Source organism: Muntiacus reevesi, chromosome 22 (assembly GCF_963930625.1).
Source record: "Muntiacus reevesi chromosome 22, mMunRee1.1, whole genome shotgun sequence".
NCBI classification, from domain to species: Eukaryota; Metazoa; Chordata; class Mammalia; order Artiodactyla; family Cervidae; genus Muntiacus; species Muntiacus reevesi.
The window spans coordinates 14,598,355-14,623,332 of NC_089270.1; the positions used below are offsets into that span (position 1 = coordinate 14,598,355).

General features: G+C 36.2%; 1 protein-coding gene across 1 annotated transcript in view; it reads left to right on the plus strand.

Moving 5' to 3' along the window:
* KLHL8 (kelch like family member 8) overlaps window positions 1-23,056 on the plus strand; it is a 48,695-nt gene extending 25,639 nt beyond the window's left edge. The window contains exons 3-10 of the mRNA XM_065914288.1: window positions 3,940-4,488; window positions 5,669-5,855; window positions 9,915-10,058; window positions 10,996-11,107; window positions 14,781-14,949; window positions 15,163-15,322; window positions 17,778-17,979; window positions 21,832-23,056. Of these exons, the coding sequence (XP_065770360.1) occupies window positions 3,940-4,488; window positions 5,669-5,855; window positions 9,915-10,058; window positions 10,996-11,107; window positions 14,781-14,949; window positions 15,163-15,322; window positions 17,778-17,979; window positions 21,832-21,955 (1,647 nt within the window). The 3' untranslated portion in view covers window positions 21,956-23,056. The remainder of the gene's footprint in view (window positions 1-3,939; window positions 4,489-5,668; window positions 5,856-9,914; window positions 10,059-10,995; window positions 11,108-14,780; window positions 14,950-15,162; window positions 15,323-17,777; window positions 17,980-21,831) is intronic.
* The last annotated feature ends 1,922 nt before the right edge of the window (window positions 23,057-24,978 follow it).

Genomic DNA, 24,978 nt, shown 5'->3' on the forward strand with positions numbered 1-24,978 from the left:
AAGCAAAGGACAGGATCTATTAATAATGTCTGAGAGGTGATTGGAAAGGCTTCACATATGAGATTATATATTATCTTAAGGTCATGCCAGCTTTACCAGAAAGGTAAACTTATTTATTTATTATGTTTATATATTAGTGAAAATATTTTTAAACAACATATCTCTTGGTAACACTAAAATTATAAATGAGGGAAGATTCTTAAGGGCAACAGTTTGGTTGGGGAACAGACAGGGAAATTGTCTCAAAAGGGGTATTGCATAGCACTCATAATACTTAGATTATGTGTCACAGATCAACAAGAATAGCATCTGCAAAGATGCTTTTATTTATGCTTTATTTAGTCTGAGAAAATGTCATTGTCTTTTTAATTTTTTTCATTGTCCTTTTTAAAGATCATAGTTAATTTACCTGAAGAGGTTGATAGATTATTAAAGGAGGACAACCCCTTCCATCATCTCTTGATGCCACCACTGAATTATGTTTCATTCATATTATTTAGCTGCTTATTTTGAAACTGCATGTTTCTGTGATGTTTAAAATTTTCTTTTAAATATTTATTTATTTGGCTTTACCGGATCCCAGTTGTGGCATGGGGGATCCAGTTCCCCAACCAGGGACTGAACCCAGATCCTTGCATTGGGAGCACCAAGTCTTAGCCACCGGACCACCAGGGAAGTTCCTGTGATTTTTTTTTTTTTAATAAGTATTTATAAGATTCTAATGAACATGTTCAAGACTCTAAGTGTTATAATTATTTGCCATCAAAACTTTCAGCTGATCAGGTAAGAATAGTGCTCTGAAAGATTGCAGAGAAACAAAATATTCGAGCTCCACTAGAGTAGTGTACTTCCAAGAGGTAAAAATGATAAAAATTATTATCCTTATAAATGTAACAGTTCCTGACTGGAGAGCAGACATAACCTAATAAAAGAAATGATAAAGGAGAAAGTGATTTTATATTTAACACTTAAGCATTCTGTGTTAACTCTAATAAAATGATGATCACTTCTACTTTTGTCCGTTCAACTAGTAAGTCAATATTTTGATTTTTTTCAATATTGCTCAGAAGAAGGGATATTTGAGTATTTATATCCATAGATCCTTGTTTATTTGACCACCAAAATGCTACTTAAAATTTATTTTCATTGTGCAAGTTTTTTAAGTAAATGTGAGATAACATTGTAGAACAGTGAATGTGGCTAGACATTGTGATATGGTAATTCACTGCAAGTCAAGACATTTTCTTGAGTTTTAAACATTTAACCCCTTCTTGACTTTGACAGTTAAACATGTTTTTGACTACTCAGACTGATTAAAATTGGTGGATTATTGAAAAAACTAGGTAATTGAGCTAAAAAGGCAAAATTACTACATGGGATTAAACTGAAAAATTAAAATACAGCTTATAAGTGGATGTAAAAGGAGACTTGGGTATATAGGCTTTTTCTCTCCTGCTATGTGTCTTGTGGACTTTTATTTCAGTGTAGTCCTCAGACATTTAGTTTGAGTTACTGTTAAGTGGCATAACTGTAAACACTTCAACTTAATATATACTTTAGTTTTTGTTTTAATGTTTTTTTTAATTTAGTATGTTTTCAACAATTCATGTTAATGGGGTTATACAATTAATACTTAGAAATGAAGTAAGTCTACGTAAGAACAACAGTTTGTAAAAGAATAGTTCACAGGATAACCAAGTTTTTAAAAAGTAGTAAAAATGTAAAGATTAAATCAATTGAAAAATTGTTCAGTTGTTGGTGCTTCCTACATGGCTCGGTGGTAAAGAGCATACCTGCCACTGCAAGAGACACAGATTAGATCCTGGTTGGGAAGATCCTCTGGAGGAGGAAATGGCAGCCCACTCCAGTACTCTTGCCTGGAGAATCTCATGGACAGAGGAGCCTGGAGGACTACAGTCCATGGGGTCACAAAGAGTCGGGACATGACTGAGCAACTCAATGGGCATTTATAAGCAAAACCATTTTGTACCTTGTAACATTCCTTAGGCCTTTTCTTTCGAAATTCTTATTTTAAAATTAGCTCCCAGATAGTAAAACACAACTACATTACATAATTAAAATGTTACATGGAAACAGGATAATTGCTAAAACACCACTATCTTATTACTTTTGATTAATAATACAGTGCTGGAAAAACTGGGTACCTACTATGTTAAAAAGAAGATAAAAGAGCTACAAACTTATGTATGGAATAAGTACAAGGAAATGTTGTACAACGTTGGGAATATAGCCAATATTTTATAATAACTGTAAGTAGAATATTACAGAGGATGAGATGGATGGTATCACCAACTCTGTGGACATGAGTTTGCACAAGCTCCAAGAGTTGGTGATGGACAGGGAAGCCTGGCATGCTGCAGTCCATGGGGTCGCAAAGAATCGGACACAACTGAGTGACTTAACTGAAGTAGAATATAACCTTTAAAAATTGTGAATCATAATATTGCACACCTGTAATGTACAGCAACTATACTTCAATAAAAAAAGATATGTCTTCTCAGTATCAAGAACTTCCAGATGGAAATAGATTTGTGAAAACATAAAGCCATGAATACTAAAAAGAATACCTGGAGTAAATATGTATGGAGTATTAGAATGATTCCCACTTAAGCATAGCACCTCATGCAGAAGTCATAAAAAGAAATGTTGGTTGATTATAAAAATCCATGGGGGATGAATTTAAAGCACAGTTAGAAAAGAAGTTTTGAAATATATGTATGACAAATGACTAATATTCCAAAAGTCTGAGGCATTCTTACAAATAAAAAAGTTCATAGAAAAGAGTTCATAGAAGACATAAAAGTAGTCCAAAATTTATGAATGATTCAATGATATTAGTAAAAGATAAAACAGAGACTTCATTTGTTGAATTGGCAAATATTTAGCAAGTTAAAACTCAGAATATGGTACAAGTATTGTAAGCAGATCAGAAATGGACAAATTTAGCAATATGTATCCAAACTGTACTTATCCTTTGAAGCTGCATTGCTGTTTTATGTAGGAAATTATTAATAGAAAGTGGATACAAAGATTCTCTTACAACAAAGTTCACTACTGTGTTTATAATGGCAATTATGGAAAGCAATCTAATTTTTCAGCAGTTAAAGTGATGTTTCAGTGTTTATTACATTTCTATAAAATATCATTTCAAAATGATTTAAATAGGAATGAAAAAACTTCAATTAAGCTTATAATAAATACTACTTAATATTGATTTGTTTACTCTGCTTCAGTTTTCTCAGTGATAAATTGTGGATAATGATACTCTCTACTCATAGGACCATTGGGACAATTAAGTCAGTTAATATATTAGAAATAGAATGAACAGTGCCTGACACTAACTATAGTTAGCAATATTGTGTCGTATATTTGAAAATAGCTAAGAGAGCAGATCTTAAAAGTTCTCATCAGAAAGAAAAAAAATGTATGATTAGGTGATAGTTACTAAAATTGGTAATCATTTCACCATATATATATATAAATATATCAAATCATAATGTTGGGTACCTTAAACCATGTTAGATGTCAGTAAAAGTGGAAAAAAAGTTTTAAAGTAAGAAGAGACTCAGACCCTAAAGAAAGCATAGTGCTTGATACATAGTAAGTGCTAGGTGATGTTTGCTGTTATTCATTAATTCACAAAATACTTCTGAAATGTGAGATAACATAGAAAAATCTAGTTTTATGATATGCACATTATAGATACATGTATAAAAGATTTGATTCTAATTTGGAAGAAGAAAATTGACTGACTTTAAAAAATTAGCCTAGGTTGACAGTAAGTAGCCAAAGGATTACATTGTTAAAACAAATGCACTAAAATTGTTTGGAGGTTTTGTCCCTGCTACAGCATATCCTCTATGCCGATCTCAGGTTTATTTTGATATTAAACTAAGTCTGCTTTTTTCTTTTGAACAGGTTGGCTCAAAGCTAATCTCCTGTCACAAACTGGCATTGGCTTGTGTTATTCCCTACTTCAAAGCCATGTTTCTCTCTGAAATGGCTGAAGCCAAGCAAACACTGATTGAAATAAGAGATTTTGATGGTGATGCAATAGAAGACTTGGTAAAGTTTGTCTATTCTTCACGGCTCACTTTGACGGTTGACAATGTCCAGCCTCTCTTATATGCAGCCTGTATTCTACAGGTTGAACTGGTGGCTAGAGCTTGTTGTGAATACATGAAGTTACATTTTCATCCCTCCAACTGTCTGGCAGTAAGAGCCTTTGCAGAAAGTCACAATCGAATAGACTTAATGGACATGGCGGATCAGTATGCCTGTGAGCATTTTACTGAAGTGGTGGAGTGTGAAGACTTCGTGAGTGTGTCGCCTCAGCATCTCCATAAGCTTTTGTCCTCCAGCGACCTGAACATTGAGAATGAAAAGCAGGTCTATAGTGCTGCCATCAAGTGGCTGCTTGCCAATCCTCAGCATCATCCCAAGTGGTTGGATGAAACACTTGCACAGGTGGGGACAAATAAGATTGCATATGGAAGGAAATGATAGGGAAACAAATCAGCATGTTCCATTTACCATGGAAGGTGGGGATTATCGATTGCTGTAATATATTGTGAAAATAGCTTTGACTCTCACTTTCCTGTACCATTTAAGGATAAGTCTGAACATGCTATATTTGAATTAGAAATGTCACTACCTTCTTTTTAACTTGAATATTTACAAAGCCCCTTTGAGATAGTAGTAATGAATATTTTATTTATGCTGAAATGTTCTGAGGAAACAGCTCTAAATTAATTTATAACTATTGTCTTATAATATAAAGTTTCTAAACTTACTGAACTGCTTTGCTAATGAAAGTTTATCTGTTCCTAGTGCATATAGATTTGTTCTCGAAAGAATTAATAAGACATCACTTTGTTTTCTTCCCTCACCATTTTGTAGCTTCAGAAATGTCTCTCTTTGTTTACTTTTCCTATCAATAGGAGTTTCTTAGATAGGGAGATGACAAATAGGCCTTAGAATTACCTTAACAATAAGTTGGTCTACAAAACCAAAAAGTTTTATTACCTTGCACCTGTATCATATATTTGTGTATGTGTGTGTGCCTTTAACTCAGAATCACATTATGGTGTTTGATCATCCCTTTAATATACTAGACAGTCAATGCATCTTTAAGAGAAGAATGGTGAGTGCCTCTACTGAAAGAAGGGGATTATTCCTGAGTATAACCTTCCAAGTTGAAGAAAACAACACCTGTTTGCTTCAGATATGAGCGTGTGTGTGTGTGTGTGTAAGAAATCACATTTCCATATGTTTGGTCTTAGCATTAAAAGGCAAACAAACATAGCAGAATAATTGTGTTTTGATTGTACGTTTTCTTTAACAGCAAGAGGCCTTACAATTATGACAGTACCATTTTTGGAAGTGAATAAGTAGCTTGAATTTAAGACAATTGAATTATTTTATCCAGTCTACTTAAATCTGTTTAAAGGGGAGATATAGTTAACATATAATCTGATTTCATTAGTACCGACCAGTACTGGAAATTGCTTTAGAACTTGGCACAGTGAACTTCATTCACATGTTAGAAAGTAAATGAGATTTGAAGAGAACATTGCTGCAGTGAAAGTAGAGAATGAGCTATCCAATTGCAACTTATATTTATATCTGCAACTATTCACGATCTTAGGTTCGTTTGCCGCTGTTGCCAGTTGACTTTCTCATGGGTGTTGTGGCAAAAGAACAGATTGTCAAACAAAATCTAAAATGTAGAGATTTATTAGATGAAGCAAGAAATTACCACCTTCACTTGAGTAGCAGAGCAGTACCTGACTTCGAATACTCTATTCGGACTACCCCAAGGAAACATACTGCTGGTAATTAAATTACTCATTTTATCACCTCTGCTGGAAGGAGTTTTGTTCTTTCTGAGGGTTGTTCTGTGAATGTCTAAACCTAATTGTAAGATGATTTAGTATCAATTGTCTTAAAATAGTAATTGGCAAATAAGGTTATGTATGAATTTTTACCGTACATGACTTCAGATAGTTTTATTAATAAGCCAATTTTTTAAAAAGCCATAATAAAACATATACACTCTGAGGAGTCTGCTGAAATCTCTCTTTCTTGAGTCTTTTTGATTTCTTCTAAGCAGAATTAGTTCCTCTGTCATTTTTGCTTAAATGACACTTGCTTTGCACTTTTTTCACTGTGTTGCACTGAAATATATTTGACATGTTTTGAGCCCTTTAAAGACAGGTAAGTATCTTAATAGGTTTGTATCACAGGTACCAGGCATGGAGCTTGATATGTGTTATATATTTAAATATTTGTTTTTTCATTTCACCACAGCAAAACAAGGAACTAAATACATCTAATGTTAGTATAATAGACTATATTAGACTCTTAGAATATAAAGCTCTTATACTTGAGAGGCAAGTAGTTTTGCCTTTATTTGCCATAGTTTTCAGACTTTTATGTTTTCCTGAGAAAATAAGTCTATGTTCACTTATGTTACTCTTCATAAAGAATATGTTTGCGGGACAAGGGGAAATAAGTGTGGTCTATGAATTAGGAATCAGTAGTCTGAAAAAGACTTCCTGTACATCTGCTGTGGCCTAATGGGGTTATTAAATAAAGAGATTCATGAAATAACCTAGAAAAAAAAGCAATACATGAACATGAATAGTGGGATTTTATCTAAATAGTATGAAGTAAGTTTGAACGTGGTAGATCTGCCTATGAGGAAGTTGTTGTTCGGTCACTCAATTGTGTCCAACTCTGCAACCCCATGGACTGCAGCACACCAAGCTTCCCTGTCCTTCGCCATCTCCTGGAGCTTGCTCAAACTCATGTCGTTTGAGTCGGTGATGACATGCAACCATCTGGTTCCAGCTTGTGCTTCATCCAGCCTGGCATTTCACATGATGTACTCTGCATATAAGTTAAATAAGCAGGGTGACAATATGCAACCTTGACATACTCCTTTCCCAATTTGGAACCAGTCTATAGTTCTTCTAAATAATTAGTGTAACATGAAAAGAATGGCTTATTTATTTTCCCTCTTTATAGGTTGATATCAAGTATTAAATTTTTGAAGTGTAATTTTTTTTTAGCTGTGAATCCTGTTTGAAGGGTTAAGGTGTTTAATTCTTCAGATTCAGATGTAAATTCAAAGATCTTGGCAGTCTATATTATATGCCAAACGTATATTAGACCCTCATATCCATGATCTCTTACATGATTGCAGGAACTTAGTGAAGGATTTGATCCTTATTAGAAAGATGGTGTTCTCTGTCTTATGGATAAGGAAAAAAAAATCAGAGAGGGTGAAAAAATGCACAGGGCCACATGGAACAATGGAGAAAGGATTTGTGTCCTGATCTTCATTTTAATTTTTTCCATTCCATGTCATATTCCTGGATGATCTATATAGTTGAAATATTAGGGTCCACTGAAATAAAATCTAATTGGTAGTTGGGATTATATTCTTGGATTGTAATTCCAGCTGTGCCATTAGGCATCTGTAATTTGGGGCAGATTTCTTAATCTCTGAAGGCTTCAGTTCATTTATAAATAATTTTGGTTACATGATCTTTAAAGTCTCTTTCAACTTCAAATTTCTCCAACTTTTAAAATATTGAAATTAGTTGAAAAAGATGGCACAAGCAGTCCTGGTCACTCATTTTATGCAGTCAGTTCAGCAAACATTTATTCAGTATCTATGTGTGCCAGGTTCTCAGTTAGGCGTTAGAAATGCAAACATGGGACTTCCCTGGTACTGTCCAGTGGTTGAGAGTCTGCCAGCCAATGCAAAGGACACTGGCTCCATCCTCGGCCTGGGAAGATCCCACATGCTGCAGGGCAACTATGCCCAAGCACCACGACTTCTGAGGCCAAACTCTAGAGCCCTTGGGCCACAACTGCTGGAGCCTACACGCCCTGGAGCCCTATATACACGCCCTGAGCTCCAGGACAAGACTAGCCACCCCAACGAGAAGCCCAGACACTGCAACTCACAAAAGCCTATGTGCACAGCAGCGAAGACCCAGTGCAGCCAAAAATGAATAAAAATTATTTTTTAAAATAGTATTAAGAAGTGCAAACAAAAATAGAACATAGCCATTCCTATTTTGAGAGAACTTTCAGTCTGATCTAGAGAAATAGACATATGAGTAAGTAAATGCAATAAAGTGTTATAGGTGCTTTGATATAATTACAAAGTAGAGAGGGAAGCAAAAAGAGTGGTTATTTTTATTTTAGAAGGGCCAGCAAAGGTTTTATAGAGAAAGTAACCCCCAGTCTTAGTTTTCAGTAATAGTTGTTTTTCTGGGTGCCAGTATGAATGGTAGTTACCAAAAGTTGCTGTCAGAGCACTGAGGATGATCACTCTATGGGTTGATGCAGGAGCTTGAACATTAAGAGAGAGAATCGGGTTATAGACCCCGCAAGGCTGTTATGCTGTACTGAGGCTTTATCTTGTAGAGCAGAGGTTCTCATAGTACGAGGCAGGTGGTGGCCTCTTGACCAACAGCATCAGCATTCACTTAGGAGCTTTTTAGAAATTCAGAACTTTGGACCTACCCAAACCCACTGAATCAAACTCTTGGGAGTGGGGAAGGGTCAGGCCCAGCCATCTGTGTTTTATAAAGTTCTCCTGGTGATTCTGAATGAGAATAAAGTGTTGATTTTTCTTTTTAAACAATGTGGTAAAATGCATATAAAAATTGCCATTTTAACCTTCTAAAATTAATTTTTAATGGAGTATAGTTGTTTTACAATGTTGTGTTTGTTTCTGCTGTACAGTTCACCATTTTAAAACAGTTAAATAGTGGCATTCAATAAAATTTTTAATGACTACTGATACAGGTACAACAGGCTGTTGAAAGAGCCTTTGAATTATTCTGTTGACAATCTGAAAGCAGAAAAGAGCACTGAGTGGTAAGAGAACAGGATTTTGCAGTAACAGCTGATGAGGCTCTGAACTGAGGGTGGCAGTGCGGATAACAGGGAGGTACATCTCAGGGAAGGAAGAGGATGTTTACATGGGTGAGGAAGGAAGACCCTTCTGTGTGGGGTATGAGGTGCCTCTGGGACACCAAGTGGAAACATGACTTAGAAGTGTATTTTGGAAGGCATTATGATATGATGGAAATTTAGTCAAAGGATTGAACTTTTCCCATTGTGAGCATGAAATATGTGAGAAGCAGGCTGAGAACGAAGCATAGAAAACATAGGAAAGAGAAATGATTGGAGACAAAAGGAGACTTTTTGACGTTATGGAAATCAAGAGAGTCGAGTTTCCAAAAAACAGGGTGATCAGTATATCAAATGTATTCAGTCAAAAATTACGAGCTTGTTGAATTTTGTCACTTTATTAACAAGAGCAGTTTTTCAGGGTGTGTGAGGATCTCAGCCGTATTGTAGAGAGGCATTAGCAAGCAGGGAAAACTGATGTTAATCCTTTTGTTGTTCATTCATTCAGTCATGTTTGACTCTGTGACCCCATGGACTGCAGCACACCAGGCTTCCCTGACCTTCTCTATTTCCCAGAGTTTGCTCAAAGTCATGTCCATTGAGTCAGTGATCCTGTTCTTTGAGAAGTTCAAATCAGGGGAAAAATTAAAATTAGATTTTTAGTAGTATAGTGATATTAAATGCTACCCAAATAACTTTTTTTTTTCCTGTTAATCAAAATTTTGACTTCCTAAGTTTCTTTCTACACCTTAAAATATGTATTTTTTTAAATTAGGAGGAATTCCCTGGTGATCCAGGGCTGTCACTGCCAAGGACCTGGGTTCAATCTCTGGTTGGGGAACTAACATCTCACAAGTTGTGTGGCAAGGTCAAAAATAAAAGATAAAAATAAAATTAACTGTAAGAAAAAAAATTAGGGAGCTGTGATTTTAACCTATATCTTGTGGTTTTACCTTTAGGTGTGCTGTTTTGTGTAGGTGGTCGAGGTGGATCGGGTGACCCCTTCCGCAGTATTGAATGCTATTCTATCAACAAAAACAGTTGGTTCTTTGGACCAGAAATGAACAGTCGAAGACGACATGTGGGTGTAATCTCAGTGGAAGGTGGGTCTGCTTTTGGGTGAAATCCCATTGCGTCTTCACAGTGCTCCTGTTAAGTATTTGAACTTTGAGAATTTCTTTCTGAAGAAAATTCCTACATTGTAAAATATGTTTCAATATATCAATAAATTATTTGGATGGTGAATATTTACTTTTTGCCCAAAGATGCTCTGTGTACAGTCTCTTGCATATAGATGCTTAATAGGAGATGAGTATTAAGGAAAAGGGAGTTAAACTTTTCTGAGTTTTCACAAAACAACCAAACTAAACAAAAATATTTATTGAACCCAAGTGGTATATATCAGCTTCTTTTCTGTACCCATGTATACCCACCCTGTTATTTTTGAAATAAGGTTTTTTTTAATTAATAAAAGTGGATTAATTGCAGAATCATAGATAAATTATTTGGAGACTTTAAAAAATCACTTTTCTTATGATTATAAAAGTTATAAATGCTTTGGGGGAAATATAAAAACAATGTAATAAAAAATATGTAATAAAAACAATGTAATAAAAAATAAAAATCATCTGTAACACCTAGTTATGGCTAACATTTTGGTATGCAATAGTTCCAATTTTTGTTTCATTTAGAAAAGGTTTGATGTATTAAGGGTTTTACATTTTATTTATATAAAAACATTTCATTTTATTAAATGTTCTTTGCAAGGATGACTAGTGATTTTGTCTAATAAATAATAAAAAGTTGAGAAACCTAGGGGTGGGATACTGTTTGAGCATTTAAATAACTTCTTGTAAAACAGAATTTTTCAGACGTTTTATTAGTAGAATCTTACATTTACTTTCATTTGACTACTAAAGTGACATCATAATGTTGAATAGAAGAATATTTGTTAAAAGTTAATTTATCATGCTATTTTAATTATGTATTCAATATATAAATTTATTTGGAATCACATGAAAATACTTCTCTACTTGACAGGTAAAGTGTATGCAGTGGGTGGACATGATGGCAATGAACATTTAGGTAGCATGGAGATGTTTGATCCTCTCACTAATAAATGGATGATGAAGGCATCAATGAACACAAAGAGGTAGATCAGTGTGGACATTTATTGTTATTTGTTGGTGGAAAATAAAGCTTCCTGTAACTGAAAGAGCTAATTTTTCACTCTTTACATTTTTAGAAACTTTAAATACCTTCTTAAACACATTTTGTTAAGGCATCCAATATGACTCTAATTTTAGAAATTTTCCTGAGAATCAAGAATAGAATCATGTCTTTGAGTGTGATAATGGTTGTCATCATTTTGACTTATACCTGAGCATTTGTTGTTTTAAGTTTTTATTTTGAAATAATTTTAGATTTTCAGAAAAGATTAAAAAATAGTTGAGTTCCTATGTAGTAGAGGTTCTCAACTGAAATAATTTTGTACATGGGGATCCACTGCCATTTAGTTTTCTCTTCTTGATTAATTTAACAGTGTTCTTAACTGAGTTTTCTTATGTGGTAAAAATATGAAAAATTAGCGAAGGACAAATAGAGTAACAATGAAACATAGACATTATTGTATGTAAAATAGATAGCCAGTAGGAATTTGCTATATGATGCAGGGAGCTCAAAATTCGTGCTCTGTGATGACCTAGAGGGGTGGGTGGGAGGTTCAGGAGGGAGGGGACACATGTATACCTATGACTGATTCATGTCGATGTATGGCAGAAGCTAACACAATATTATAAGGCAAGTATCCTCCAATTAAAAATAAATTTTAAAAATATGAAAAATTAGATGGAAATGTGAAAAGATTTTGGCCGCTTTTCCCACTTATGAGGAGAAGGAATCTTACTAGGAAAAACCCTATTCTTAACATATGCTGCTATGCTACTTATCTATAAATGACCTTTTAATACTTTTGTAGGGTTTGATTTATGCTATATGGCAACTACAAATCAATAGTTTAAATTCAAACGTGAATTAAAAAATGGGAGAAAATCCTAAAGTATATTTTTAATTTTTATATCCTTGCCTGTTTATCATGCTAAACTGATTTTTTAGCTGAGAATTGAGTGAAACTTGTCTAACAAAAAGCAGTTGAATTTCTTTAGTCTTATAAAATATGCCCTGAATGTTGCCATACCTTTCCAACTGTATACAGAATAATATAATTACAACTATTTCCTCACGTTATTTGTTTTTATAATTTGTATCCCCCCAAGTGATTGTTTCAATGTGCACTCCAAGATCATACTCACGTGTTAAATGGTTTTCTTTATTGTTCTCCCCTTTCTTTTATCTTTTCAGTAGAATGGATACTGGTGTTTGTTCAAGTTATAGTTTTATTGAAACCCATCATCCTAACAGAGCATCTCTAGGGGTTAATTTACTTTTCAGTAAATACTTAAGTGCCCTTTGCAAGATACATCAAGTGCTGAAGATACAGCAGTAAATAAGATAGCCAAGGTCTCTCTACCTCCATGGAGCTTACATTCTAAAAGGCGAGATACAAATAGACGTAATTACATGGGTAATAATGTTAGCACCACATAAGTAAAAGATGCTTGAGAATGGATATCGTAATGTCAATTTCATAGGTAAGAAGTCCAGCAATTTTAACCGACTTTTCCACCTACAGTCTCAGAAGTCAAAATCAAGGTGTAGACTGTAGACTCTAATGGAGGTTCTGGGGGAGAAACTGCTTCCAGGTCATTTAGGTTTTGGATAAAATTCAGCTCTCTGCGATTGAAGGACAGAGTTTGTTTTTACTGGCTGAAGGCCAGGAGTCACTCAGCTCCTGGAAGCCAGTCTTACTTAGATCCTTTCCAGGTGTTCCCCTCCATCTTCAAACAAGCAAACAACTTGCAGAATCCACCCTGTTCTTTGAGTTTCTGACCTGTCTTCTGCTACCAGATGAAGAAACATCTCTGCTTTTTATAGGGCTTATGTGTTTAAATCAGGCCCGTTCACGTCATCTCCATTTTGCCACATAATGTAGCATAATCAGGAGTAAAACTAGAGAGTGAATGTTGTGGAGAAAGGCATCTTAAAATCTGCCTAGCACAGGGAGGTGGACAGTAAGTTTCACTTTAGATTAAAGTTAAGGTTGAAGATCCAGACAGATTTGAAGTAGAAGTTGGATGTATGTCTGGAAATATATATTAGCATTGTCATAAATCCATGGAAAGAATCAGATTGTCTATAGAGAGAGTGTCGGATGATAAGAGGCCTTAGAGAACTTCACAATTCAGTGATGGAGTAGAGAAGAATGCACTCATGAAGGAAGCTGTAGGAAGCAATCAGAAATGTTTTATGCCTTTGTAGTTTAAGGGGTGAAGGGTCAGGGGAATTACACTCACTTATGTCATGACATAACACCTGTATGTTCTAGAGTGCACATACGTGTTCACCCACACCTGGAAATTTTTATAACAGTTATTTTATAAGTCACTGCTTTATACTCAAGGGAAAAGAGGTTAAGGAAATGAAATGAAGGATAATGTTATGTTTAAGAATTCTTTCCAGAGTACTATTTTGATAAACAGAGTTAGACTGTCAGTAGAGCAGCAGCTCTCTCCAGTGATGACGACAGCTAATACATAGCACTGACTAGGGTCAGTCACTGTCTTCAGTGCATTACGGTATTGACTTCTTTTATCAGCTGTGTCTGCTCCTTTCTCAAATGGACAGATGAAGAAACAAGGTAGTTACAGGTTTAAACAATATACCTTATCCAGAGTACACGCCAAATCAGTGACAGATAGGTTTTAGAAAAGTTCAACTTTTGATGTTATTTTTTTTTTAAAAATTGATGTAATTTTTTGATACAATTTTTTTTCCAATCACCGTTCTGATGAATTAGCTTTTCACATAGGCTAAGTCTCTTCTGTTCCAAGATAAATAGATGCCCTTCAGAAGTAAAGCAATGTGATATAAAGCTTGTAATATAAAATTGATAATGCAGGAGACCCCGGTTCAATTCCTGGGTTAGGAAGATCCCCTGGAGAAGGGATAGGCTACTCACCCTAGTGTTCTGGCCTGGAGAATTCCATGGACTATTCAGTCCATGGGGTTGTGAAGAGTTGGACACGACTGAGCGACCGTCACTCACTCACTCTATGTGATGTGATGAAATACTGGAACAAAATGTGCTCTGCAGTTACATGAATTTAGTAATGAGATTAACTTTGACCTCTCTAGCAAACCGTTTTTGTCACTTCATCAACCTCTCACTTCTGCAGCTGACTGTTGTACTAATTGAATCTTTCAGACTCCATTTATAGTGTTTTGTTGGATTTTCCTTTGTTCTTTCATTTAAGTTTAACCTGTATTTGTTGTTTAGTCGCTAAGTTGTGTCCAACTCTTTTTGCAAACCTATAGACTGTAGCCCACCAGGCTTCTCTATCCATGGGATTTTCCAGGCAAGAATGCTGGAGTGGGTTGCCATTTCCTTTTCCAGCGGATCTTCCTGACCCACAGATCAAACCTGTGTCTCCTGCACTGCGTGGTTCTTTTACCACTGAGCCACCAGGGAAGCCCTTAATCTGTGTAGGCCATGCAGTGTAAAACTCCAGAGGGCACTGTTCACATAGAGTCGCACAATTTGACAAGTCTATGGCCGTCTATTCAGAAGCTTTGACAAATCGAAAAATAATGGGAGAAAAAGCCACCTTGATGTTTAAGGTGATAAATGAATGCATCAGCATACTTTTTTTGCTGCCTTTTTTCTGGAAACAAATCAGAATGCAAAAGTGTGTTCTGTTTTTTTGCAGGCGAGGAATTGCCCTGGCTTCCCTGGGAGGCCCAATTTACGCCATTGGAGGGTTAGATGACAACACCTGCTTCAGTGATGTGGAGAGATATGACATAGAATCTGATCAGTGGGGTACAGTGGCACCGATGAATACTCCCCGTGGAGGCGTTGGCTCCGTGGCTCTCGTGGTGGGTTACATCACAGCTCCGTCACTGGATTGCATTGTATTCCATCCCTAACCTAGTAAGAAAGGGTCCAGTACATTCATATCTCCAGTATGCAGATTATACACCAGATTATTTCACGAAATACTGCTCTCTCACACATTTTGGTCTACCTTTAGGACAGCATATAAATCATTTCAAAATCTAAGTTTTTATTTTTCTTTTGTCTTTGTTTAGAACCATGTTTATGCAGTAGGTGGCAATGATGGAGTAGCTTCTCTGTCTAGTGTGGAGAGGTATGATCCACATCTCGATAAGTGGATAGAAGTTAAAGAGATGGGTCAGCGAAGAGCAGGCAATGGAGTTAGTGAGCTCCATGGTTGCTTATACGTTGTTGGTGAGTGAATGGTCTTCTCTAGTTTAATTTTTTACAGGACATACAATGATACTGTCACAAAACAACACAGTAACATAACCTACATTCTGTTTAGGCTCAAGTGGAATCAGTCCTAAGGTCTGCTCTTGCATTCTTCAGGTTCATGGGCTTGCTTCTCTGTTTACATCTTCATCTTTCATGTTTAAAACTCTGCCTCCTTGTTTTTACTTAGGAGTGGCAAGTATGTTTAAAGTGGGAGATTACATTGAAATATGAATATATTTTTTTAATGTAAGGACACAGGTTGAATGTGCTTTGCTATAGTAAATCTAAGACATGTTTTTCTCATCTTCAAGGGAATTGTGTTGACTACTTTAAGCAAATCAGTAGGTATTTCTTATTCATGATGGTGGTTAGCATCTCTGTATTGCTTTTTGACTTTTTACTATATAGTAGAGTTGGAGGGAACCATAGGGCAGGCAGTACTTGTTAGGACTTTAACATGCATATGAATAATAATAAGATATTGTTAAATTGCAAGGGAAGGGGCCCAGATTCTGTAACAGCTCCTAAGTGATAGTATTATTTCTGGTCCACTCAACACATTTCCAGTGGCAGGGCTTTTAAAGGACTATGACATGGAAATAATAATGTCTGTTTTTAAGAATTAAGAATCTGAGATTATGTTAAGCATCTCAGCTGTGTCTACTACCTTACCAGTAAATGGGTAGTTATATTGTGATTAGTAATCCCTTCCTTTATAGGAGGAGATGTGTTTGGAGAGATGGTGACTACCGTTGTCATACTCTCTCATGTTAATATGAACTGGTGTTACAAAATTCAGAGTGCTTGATAAGAGAGTAGGATATTGTTAGCACTTAAACATCTGCAAGTAATACAAGTCATACTGGATATCTCAGTGCTTACATGTATTAAAGAGGGAAAATAACATAATTTACCCTTCTAGTCTTGCCTGATCATCACAGCACCTCTTTGAGGTAGTCAGAAACTGAGAGAGTGAGTATTTACTCATAGTCACATGCCTAAGTAAGCTGACAAAGCTGGAATTTGAAGAAGGGTCTGTGAGAACCCAGAGCTGTTACAGTACACCAATGCTCCTCTCACAGCTCCCTATCTAGCATAGGTCTTGGCATGTGTTATATCTCGGTAGGAGCATCGTTTCTGTTACTTGTTAAATTTTCTGAGCCCTTGTAGGTAAAACAGACATGGTAAAAATAAGACTGACTCAGGTTGAACCTTTCAAAAAAAAAAAAAACCCTCTTGTTCATTCAAGTCCTACTTAAACCATGTACAGCTGATTTGAATAAGAAAACTTTGAAGGTAAACTGAATGTCCAGTAAGCTAATTGCATCCTGACTTTTCTGTTCCTCTGCTTTGAACTTTTTTTTTTTTTTGCTTTGAACTTTTTGTTCAAGATTTATATACCTAGGAAGAGTATAGGGAGCCAAAGGAAAAAAGTGCCATCAAAAAATAGAACAACCTTGTATTATAAACTTAATCTCCTCCATTAACATCAGCAATAATTAAAGCTAAAGCCTTTGTTGTAGTGGAAAACTTTTTATATCATAGTTGTGGTGGGGATGGCATGACTACATTTGTTCAGTGAATTTTATCTCAGTTGATTTAATGAAATTAAACCCATTAGAGAAGCTGACTTTGTTGATTTATTTTTTAACCTGACCTTGTTTCTAAAAGGACTGATCATAATATCAACACTTCCTGTCCCAGGAAAATAGGCTTAGTCACCCAGGAGACCTGTTACTCACATAGACGGAGATGGAGCCTAAAAAGAGACACATTTATTTTTCAAAGGAAAGAGCACTGTTAAAATAGTAGTCTCTGTGTTTAACACTCAGGAACATGATAAGTAACATTGTTAAGATAATCTATAGAGAGGACTGTCAGCATTGAGAAATGTAGCATGAATATACAGTTTTGGCAAAAATTGGTAAGAATTCAATCATAGTCCACCATCTCTGCAATTATGATTGCAATTATAGTACTAAGGGAAAGAGTTGGAAAATTTTGACTTATCTAAACAAGTCAAGTGATTTAGTATGATTTATTCTCATCTCAAGCCTTACTGTTTAAAAATCTAATATATACACAGAAGTAATATATGCACAGAAGGAATCTCAGTATTTTTTGCTTGCCTCTAGGATGCTAAGGAAAAATAATATTAAATGTCTGTGGGTTTTTTCTTCCTAAATCATCTGCTTAAATAGAGGGACTCCAGTTTTTCTCACTTTAAGATTTTTAATCCTAACACTGAGGAAAGTAATACTTAAATTATCTTGAATTGTAGAAAATGTGTAATAGGAGTTGGTAGTAGTGATAGATGTTTGGGTTTTCTAAAATGTTTTGAAAAGATTGGCTTTCAAAAGCTTTTGAATTGAGATTTAATGGTTAATTTCTATGAAGCATAATACTGTTTTAAAATTCTTCCTTTACATAGGTGGTTTTGATGATAATTCTCCTCTGAGTTCTGTTGAACGGTATGACCCTCGAAGCAACAAATGGGATTACGTAGCAGCCCTTACCACTCCTAGGGGTGGAGTGGGGATCGCAACAGTGATGGGCAAAATCTTTGCAGTTGGTGGCCATAATGGAAATGCATATCTAAATACAGTGGAAGCATTTGATCCAGTGCTGAATAGGTAACTTTTATGTTTGCTTTATGCTTTAATGGGATCTTACAGTAACAGATTATTTCAGAACGCTAAAGCGTTGCTTTTTGTTTGTTGAGTCACTGAGTTATGTCCGACTCTACGATGCCATGAACTACAGCATACCAGTCTCCTCTGTCCTGCACTGTCTCCCAGAGTTTGCTCAGACTCATGTCCATTGAGTTGGTGATGCTATCTAATCATCCCATCCTCTGCCACCCCCTTCTCCTTTTGCCTTCAGTCTTTCCCAGCATCAGGGTCTTTTCCAGTGAGTCAGCTCTTTGCATCAAGTGGCCAAAGTATTGAAGCTTCAACATCAGTCCTTCCATTGAATACTCAGGACTGATTTCATTTAGGATGGAGTGGTTAGATCTCCTTGCAGTTCAAGGGACTCTCAAGAGTCTTCTCCAACACCACAGTTCAAAAGCATCAATTCTTCAGTGCTCAGCCTTTTTATGGCCCAACTGTTAGATCCATACATGATTGCTGGAAAAACCATAGCTTTGGCTAGACAGACCTTTGTTGACAAAGTGATGTCTCTGCTTTTTAATATGCTCCCTAGGTTTGTCATAGTTTTCCTTCCAAGGAGCAAGTGTCTTTTAATTTCATGGCTGCAGTCACTGTCTGCAGTGATTTTGGAGCCCAAGAAAATCTGTCACCACTTCTACTTTTTCCTCTTCTGTTTGCCATTAAGTAATGACATGATCTTAGTTTTTTGAATATTGAGTTTCAAGCCAGCTTTTTCACTGTGAGCTTTCACAAAACCTCATCAAGAAGCTCTTTAGTTCCTCTTCACTTTCTGCCATTATAGTGGTATCATATGCATATCTGAGGCTGTTGATATGTCTCCCCGCAATCTTGGCTCCAGCTTGTGCTTCATCCAGCCAAGCATTTTGCACGAGGTACTCTGCATAGAAGTTGAATAAGCAGGGTCAGTATACAGCCTTGTTGTACTCCTTTCCCATTTTGAACCAGTCAGTTGTTTCATGTCCGTTTCTAATTGTTGCTTCTTGACCTGCATACAGCTTTCTCAGGAGACAGGTAAGGTGGTCTGATATTCCCATCTTTTTGAGAATTTTCCAGTTTGTTGTGATCCACACAGTCAAAAACTTTAAGTCAATGAAGCATAAGTAGATGTTTTCCTGGAATTCCCCTGCTTTCTCCATGATTCAGCAAATGTTGACAATTTGATCTCTGGTTCCTCTGCCTTTTCTAAACCCATCTTGTACATCTGGGAGTTCTCAGTTTACGTACTGCTGAAGCCTAGCTTGAAGTTTGAGCATTACTTTCTAGCATGTGAAATGAGCACAATTGTGCAGTAGTTTGAAAAGTTTTGGCATTGCCCTTCTTTGGGATTGGAATGAAAAGTGACCTTTTCCAGTCCTGTGGCCACTGCTGAGTTTTCCAAATTTGCTGGCATATTGAGTGCAGCACTTCCACAGCATCATCTTTTAGGATTTGAAATAGCTCAACTGGAATTCCATCTCCTTCACTAGCTTTGTTCATAGTAATGTTTCTGAAGGCCCACTTGACTTCACACTCCAGGACATCTGACTCTAGCTGAGTGATCACAGCATCATGGTTATCTGAGTCATTAAGACCTTTTTTGTACAGTTTCTCTTCTGCTTCTGTTAGGTCCATACCGTTTCTGTCCTTTGTTGTCCCCATCTTTGCGTGAAATGTTCCTTTGGAATCTCTAATTTTCTTGAAGAGATCTCTAGTCTTTCTCATTCTGTTGTTTTCCTCTATTTCTTGGCATTGTTCATGAAGGAAAGCTTTCTTATCTCTTCTTGCTATTCTTTGGAACTCTTCATTCAGGTGGGTATCTTTCCTTTTCTCCTTTGCCTTTTGCTTCTCTTTCCTCAGCTATTTGTAAGGTCTCCTCAGACAACCATTTTGCCTTTTTGCATTTCTTTTTCTTGAGAATGGTTTTGGTCACTGCCTCCTATACAGTGTTACAAACCTCTGCCCATAGTTCTTCAGGCACTGTCTATTAGGTCTAGTCCCTTGAATCACTTCCACTGTGTAATCATAAGGGATTTGATTTAGGTCATACCTGAATGGCCTAGTGATTTTCCCTACTTTCTTCAGTTTAAGTCTGATTTTTGTAATAAGGAGTTCATGATCTGAGCCACAGTCAACTCCTGGTCTTGTTTTTGCTGACTGTATAGTTTCTCCATCTTCGACTGCAAAGAATATAATCAATCTGATTTTGGTATTGACCATCATTGGTAATGTCCATGTGTAGAGTCGTCTCTTGTGGTGTTGGAAGAAGGTGTTTGCCATGACCAGTGTGTTCTCTTGGCAAAGCTGTTAGCCTTTGCTCTGCTTCATTGTGTACTCAAGGCCAAACTTGTCTATTACTCCAGATGTCTCTTGATTTCCTACTTTTGCACGCCAGTACCATATAATGAACATCTTTTTTGGGTGTTCTAGAAGGTCTTGTAGGTCTTCATAGAACCGTTCAACTTCATCTTCTTTGGCACTAGTGGTTGGGGCATAGACTTGGATTCCTGTGATATTGAATGTTTTGCCTTCTAAACAATCTGAGATCATTCTGTTGTTTTGAGATTGCATCCAAGTACTGCATTTTGGACTGTTTTGCTGACAATGAAAGCTACTCCATTTCTTCTAAGGGATTCTTGCCCACAGTAGTACATACAATGGTCATCTGAATTAAATTTGCCCATTCCAGCCCAGTTTAGTTCACTGATTCCTAAAATGTTGATATTCACTCTTGCCATCTCCTGTTTCACTACTTCCAATTTGCCTTCATTCATGGACCTAACTTTCCACGTTCCTATGCAATACTGTTCTTTACAGCATCAGACTTTACTTCCATCACCAGTCACATCCACAGCTGGGCATCATTTCCACTTTGGCTCAGCCTCTTCATTCCTTCTGGAGCTGTTTCTTGGTTTTTCTCCAGTGGTGTATTGGACACCTACTGACTTGGTTGGGTTCATCTTTCAGTGTCGTATTTTCTTCCTTCTCATACTGTTCTGTTGGTCTCAATTGGTTCATTGGTCTCAGTTGGTCATTGTCAAATTCTGATGGCCACTAGTCTCTTCCATCTTCAAGGCTCTCATCATCTTTGCAAAATTTCTTGAACCACCCTCACTGTATGTTCATTAGCAGTTCCTGGGCCAAATACATTGTTGAAGTTGTAAGTTGTCTGTGCTGCTTTACAACCCATTTTAAACTCAAATAAAAAAATCGCTTGAATTTGTGTTTTGTCTAACATCACTTCTATAATCTAAAATAAATATAAAATAGCAAGTAATAAGTCATTAGCAAAAAACATAAAGCAAGAAATGCACATTAAAATGATGTGTAACATAAAGCATTTATTTAAGAATGTATTCCAATATCAAACTGCAGTTCCACAGTGAGAAGCCACAGTTACTTTTGCACCAACCTAATACTTCCCTCCACTCTTCCCCAACAGCATATTGGACACCTCTGACCTGGGGGGCTCAACTTCTGGGTGTCATATCTTCTCTGCTTTTCATCCTTCATGGGGTCCTTGCAGCAGGAATACTGGAGTGGACTGCCACTCCCTCCTCCAGGGGACCATGTTTTGTCAGAACTTCACTAGGACCCATCCGTCTTGGGTGCCCTGTGTGGCATGGCTCATAGCTTCATTGAATCACATAAGCCCTTTCACCATGACAAGGCTGTGATCCATAAAAGGGAAAACGCTGCTGGATGTAGTTAAAAGAAATGTTTGGGGATAGCTTACTGTCTTTCAGAACCAGTCTCTGAATAGGGAGTTTTTGTTTTCTCTTATGAGTGAAGCGAATCATGATTTAAGATAACATCCTTTCTTCTCTGTCTTTTCAGGTGGGAGCTTGTTGGATCTGTGTCTCACTGCAGAGCTGGAGCAGGTGTAGCTGTGTGTGCCTGTTTAACTAGCCAAATCCGAGATGTAGGTCACGGATCCAGCAATGTGGTTGACTGTATGTGACTTGAGTTCCAGTCACCAACAGTTTAGTCTTATCTGATAGGCAAGAAAGACAAGGAGGATTTTGTGATGGCCACCTTTGAGCAGTTTTAACTATTACTAGAGTGTCATGTAAATGTAAACTGTTGTATGTGACTGAGTGCAACTTTTGGAATGGTAGCTGAAGAATTACTAGTAATAAAGTTAATATTTCCCACTTTAACAAATAATGAAGTAGGGAAAGCAGACAGTCTAAGCTGACACCTCCTCCAAAAAAAAAAAAAAGAAACATTTAACAGAGTGGAGTGCCAGAACCTTGAAATTAACTTTTTTTTTTTTAAAGTGTGGATGAGTGAAAATGCAAAATGAAGTCACTTGCTGAGCTTTACCTTTTGCCTAAAGGTGTTAACCTTAGGCATTGGATTTTCCCTCTGGGGAGATAAGAACCTGTTGGTCAACTCAGAGATACCAGGACTCCTAACAGACCTGCTCCATTTGAAGATCATTTCTCCTTGGTGCTGATGAATTTATGCCTTGCTTTCTTCTAGGTGTTGATTTGTCAATTCCTTGGATATTTACAGAAGTAGGAAAAATGTTTCATCTTTCTGAGTGTCCCTGGGCTGTGTTTTCAGAAGCCTATAGGCTTATAGGCTTCATTTCAGTTTGAATTGTTAGGACACCAAAAGATCTAAATGAACAATTCCATCTGAATGAATCTACACTTATTTTTTCATGTGAAAGGGGTTTTGTTTCATAGTAATAAAAAATGGAATCACATGAGATTAGAGGAGAAGGCTTTAGAGTCAGCATTATTCTAGTGCCCATTTGAGAGACCTTGATTGAATGGGAGTGGTGTCCATTATGTGACTCCCTAATGATGCAACTCCGAGTATGTTTAACACTCTTTGATTTAATTATTTCATTCTGAATCTGAGATTTATTATCTTTCTATTTTGCTGTTTGCCACCATCATAGTTTTTCTAACTGTACAGAATCTGGATTTATTTATTATGAGATATTGAATTCATTTCTACAAAAACCCTTTATAGACTTTAGTTGAACTGTTGATTAGTTCATATCCATCTTTACCAATAAAAGATATTGTAAAAGCAAAGGAAGATAAAACTTTTTTTCTCCTGTTATATTTCTCTCCAGTGTACTTACTGAATTTTAATTGAAAATATTTCTTTACATTGTTTTGAAGGCAGGCTGTTTATACACCTGTTGATCTAACAGCTCTTCATGGTTTTACCAGCATTATAAAGTGACTTATTCATTATATGTATATATTTTTATAAATATTTATGAAGAATATTAAATTACTCTATTTTGTATTTGCAGTGCAGTTTGGTACTTCTCTTCCAGACGTTCTTGAATTCTCCTTTAGTTATGCCTTAGAATTTAGTATAGTTTATTGCTGTCAGTCATCTTTTTCATGAGGAAGCTGGGGCAATGCAGAACACTGCTCCATCCACCCAGTCCTGAAGTTAACTGCCTAGTAGCTGTGATGGGCCTTGTTAAATGACAGCCTAGACTTGTCAGTACAGCAAGGCAAAAAGCCACGTTACAAAAGCTAGTGCTTTGTGTATATTCAATGAAAAAAATAAGGTAAAGAAAATATAAAAGAGAACTCAGCTAGCAGAAAAAGGTCTTTCATGAAGCCAACCTAAATGTTCCTAAATTAGGGCAGTTTTTGCTGTCAGCCTGTGGGCAAGTCCATAAGTCACTGCTGAATCTGAACTGATGTTCTCTTGTACAACTGTAACCGTATTTCAGTCAACCCCCAAAGCAGATGACTCTGTAGCACTCACTGGACTGGCTACAACTGGCTGCATGTGGAGAGTAAGGCTCAAAACCTGGCTTCAGCTCTTCCCCAGGTCTAATGGGCTTCCTGTATTATAATACTTGTCTAGGGATGGTTGCCTAATGTTATATTTATTTGGGGAGGTGGATCTTTTATTCTTTCTAAGGTTATTTAAAAAATGTTTTTTCTTTTATTTCTGCCTTTGTCATGAGTATAGCATTTGAGAGCATGAAGGTGTTATATTTCCATTACTAATTTTATACATACTGGAGTCATCTAACATTACTAAGTTGGTACTCTAGCTACCCATAAAATATGAACTACTCCTAAGGGAAGTAATGTGAAGTAAACCACACGTGGCTAACTGTTACATTATGTACGGGCCATCAGAAGTACAGCCCTGAAGGACCTGACAATGGTATGAAAAGATTAAAGTGGATTCAGTATGCAGTCTCTTTATTAAAAGCATTTTTTGAGATATGAAATGTGAATCAGGTCGAAGGAATTCTGTGTTTGAAAGGTGATTATACTGATGGGAATTAGAAGGATGAAATGCTCAAAGATGGCTACTAAGTTGTGAGGCCTGTCACTTTAACGTCGGATGTTAATACCATCTACCAAAAAGATGTAAAAGAGAGCTAAAATTCTAAATTATAAATGGAAAAAAAGAAAAAGTAAAAATTTGCACATTTAAGAAGTATTTCTAGGTGCTTTTGTGTGATTCTCCCATACCATCATTAAAGCTGCTGCATTTACCTGTGTTGTACTGCCACTTTAAAAATAAATTACTTGGTAATGTTTTTGCTTAATTTCACTATATTCTGTGTAACTATCTTTTAAACATTTGAATAACCTTTGTACTCTAAAAAGTATTATTCTGTTAATTCCTAAATACATTTTAAACTCTACAGTGCTGTTAAATGCCTAGATATGACTGTAAAAATTGCATAAACTACTCTTGAAGATGGTAAACTTAAAAGAGTTTTGTTCCTTTTTTCCTCCATGTCTTATAGAAAATACATTTAGAATCTAATTCATGTCTTATTAGTTAAGAATGTTTTCTGTGGTTTCTTATATCAGACTGCTAAAGAAATTATATTGGGATGTCATTGTCTCTTTTTCTGCTTTATGTAGAGTGACAAGTAGCAAAAGAACTTTTATATATTAAAACCATATATAAATTTGTGTAGTAATATTCCAGCAAATCAAAATAGTAAAACTCTCATATATACTACCAAGTACA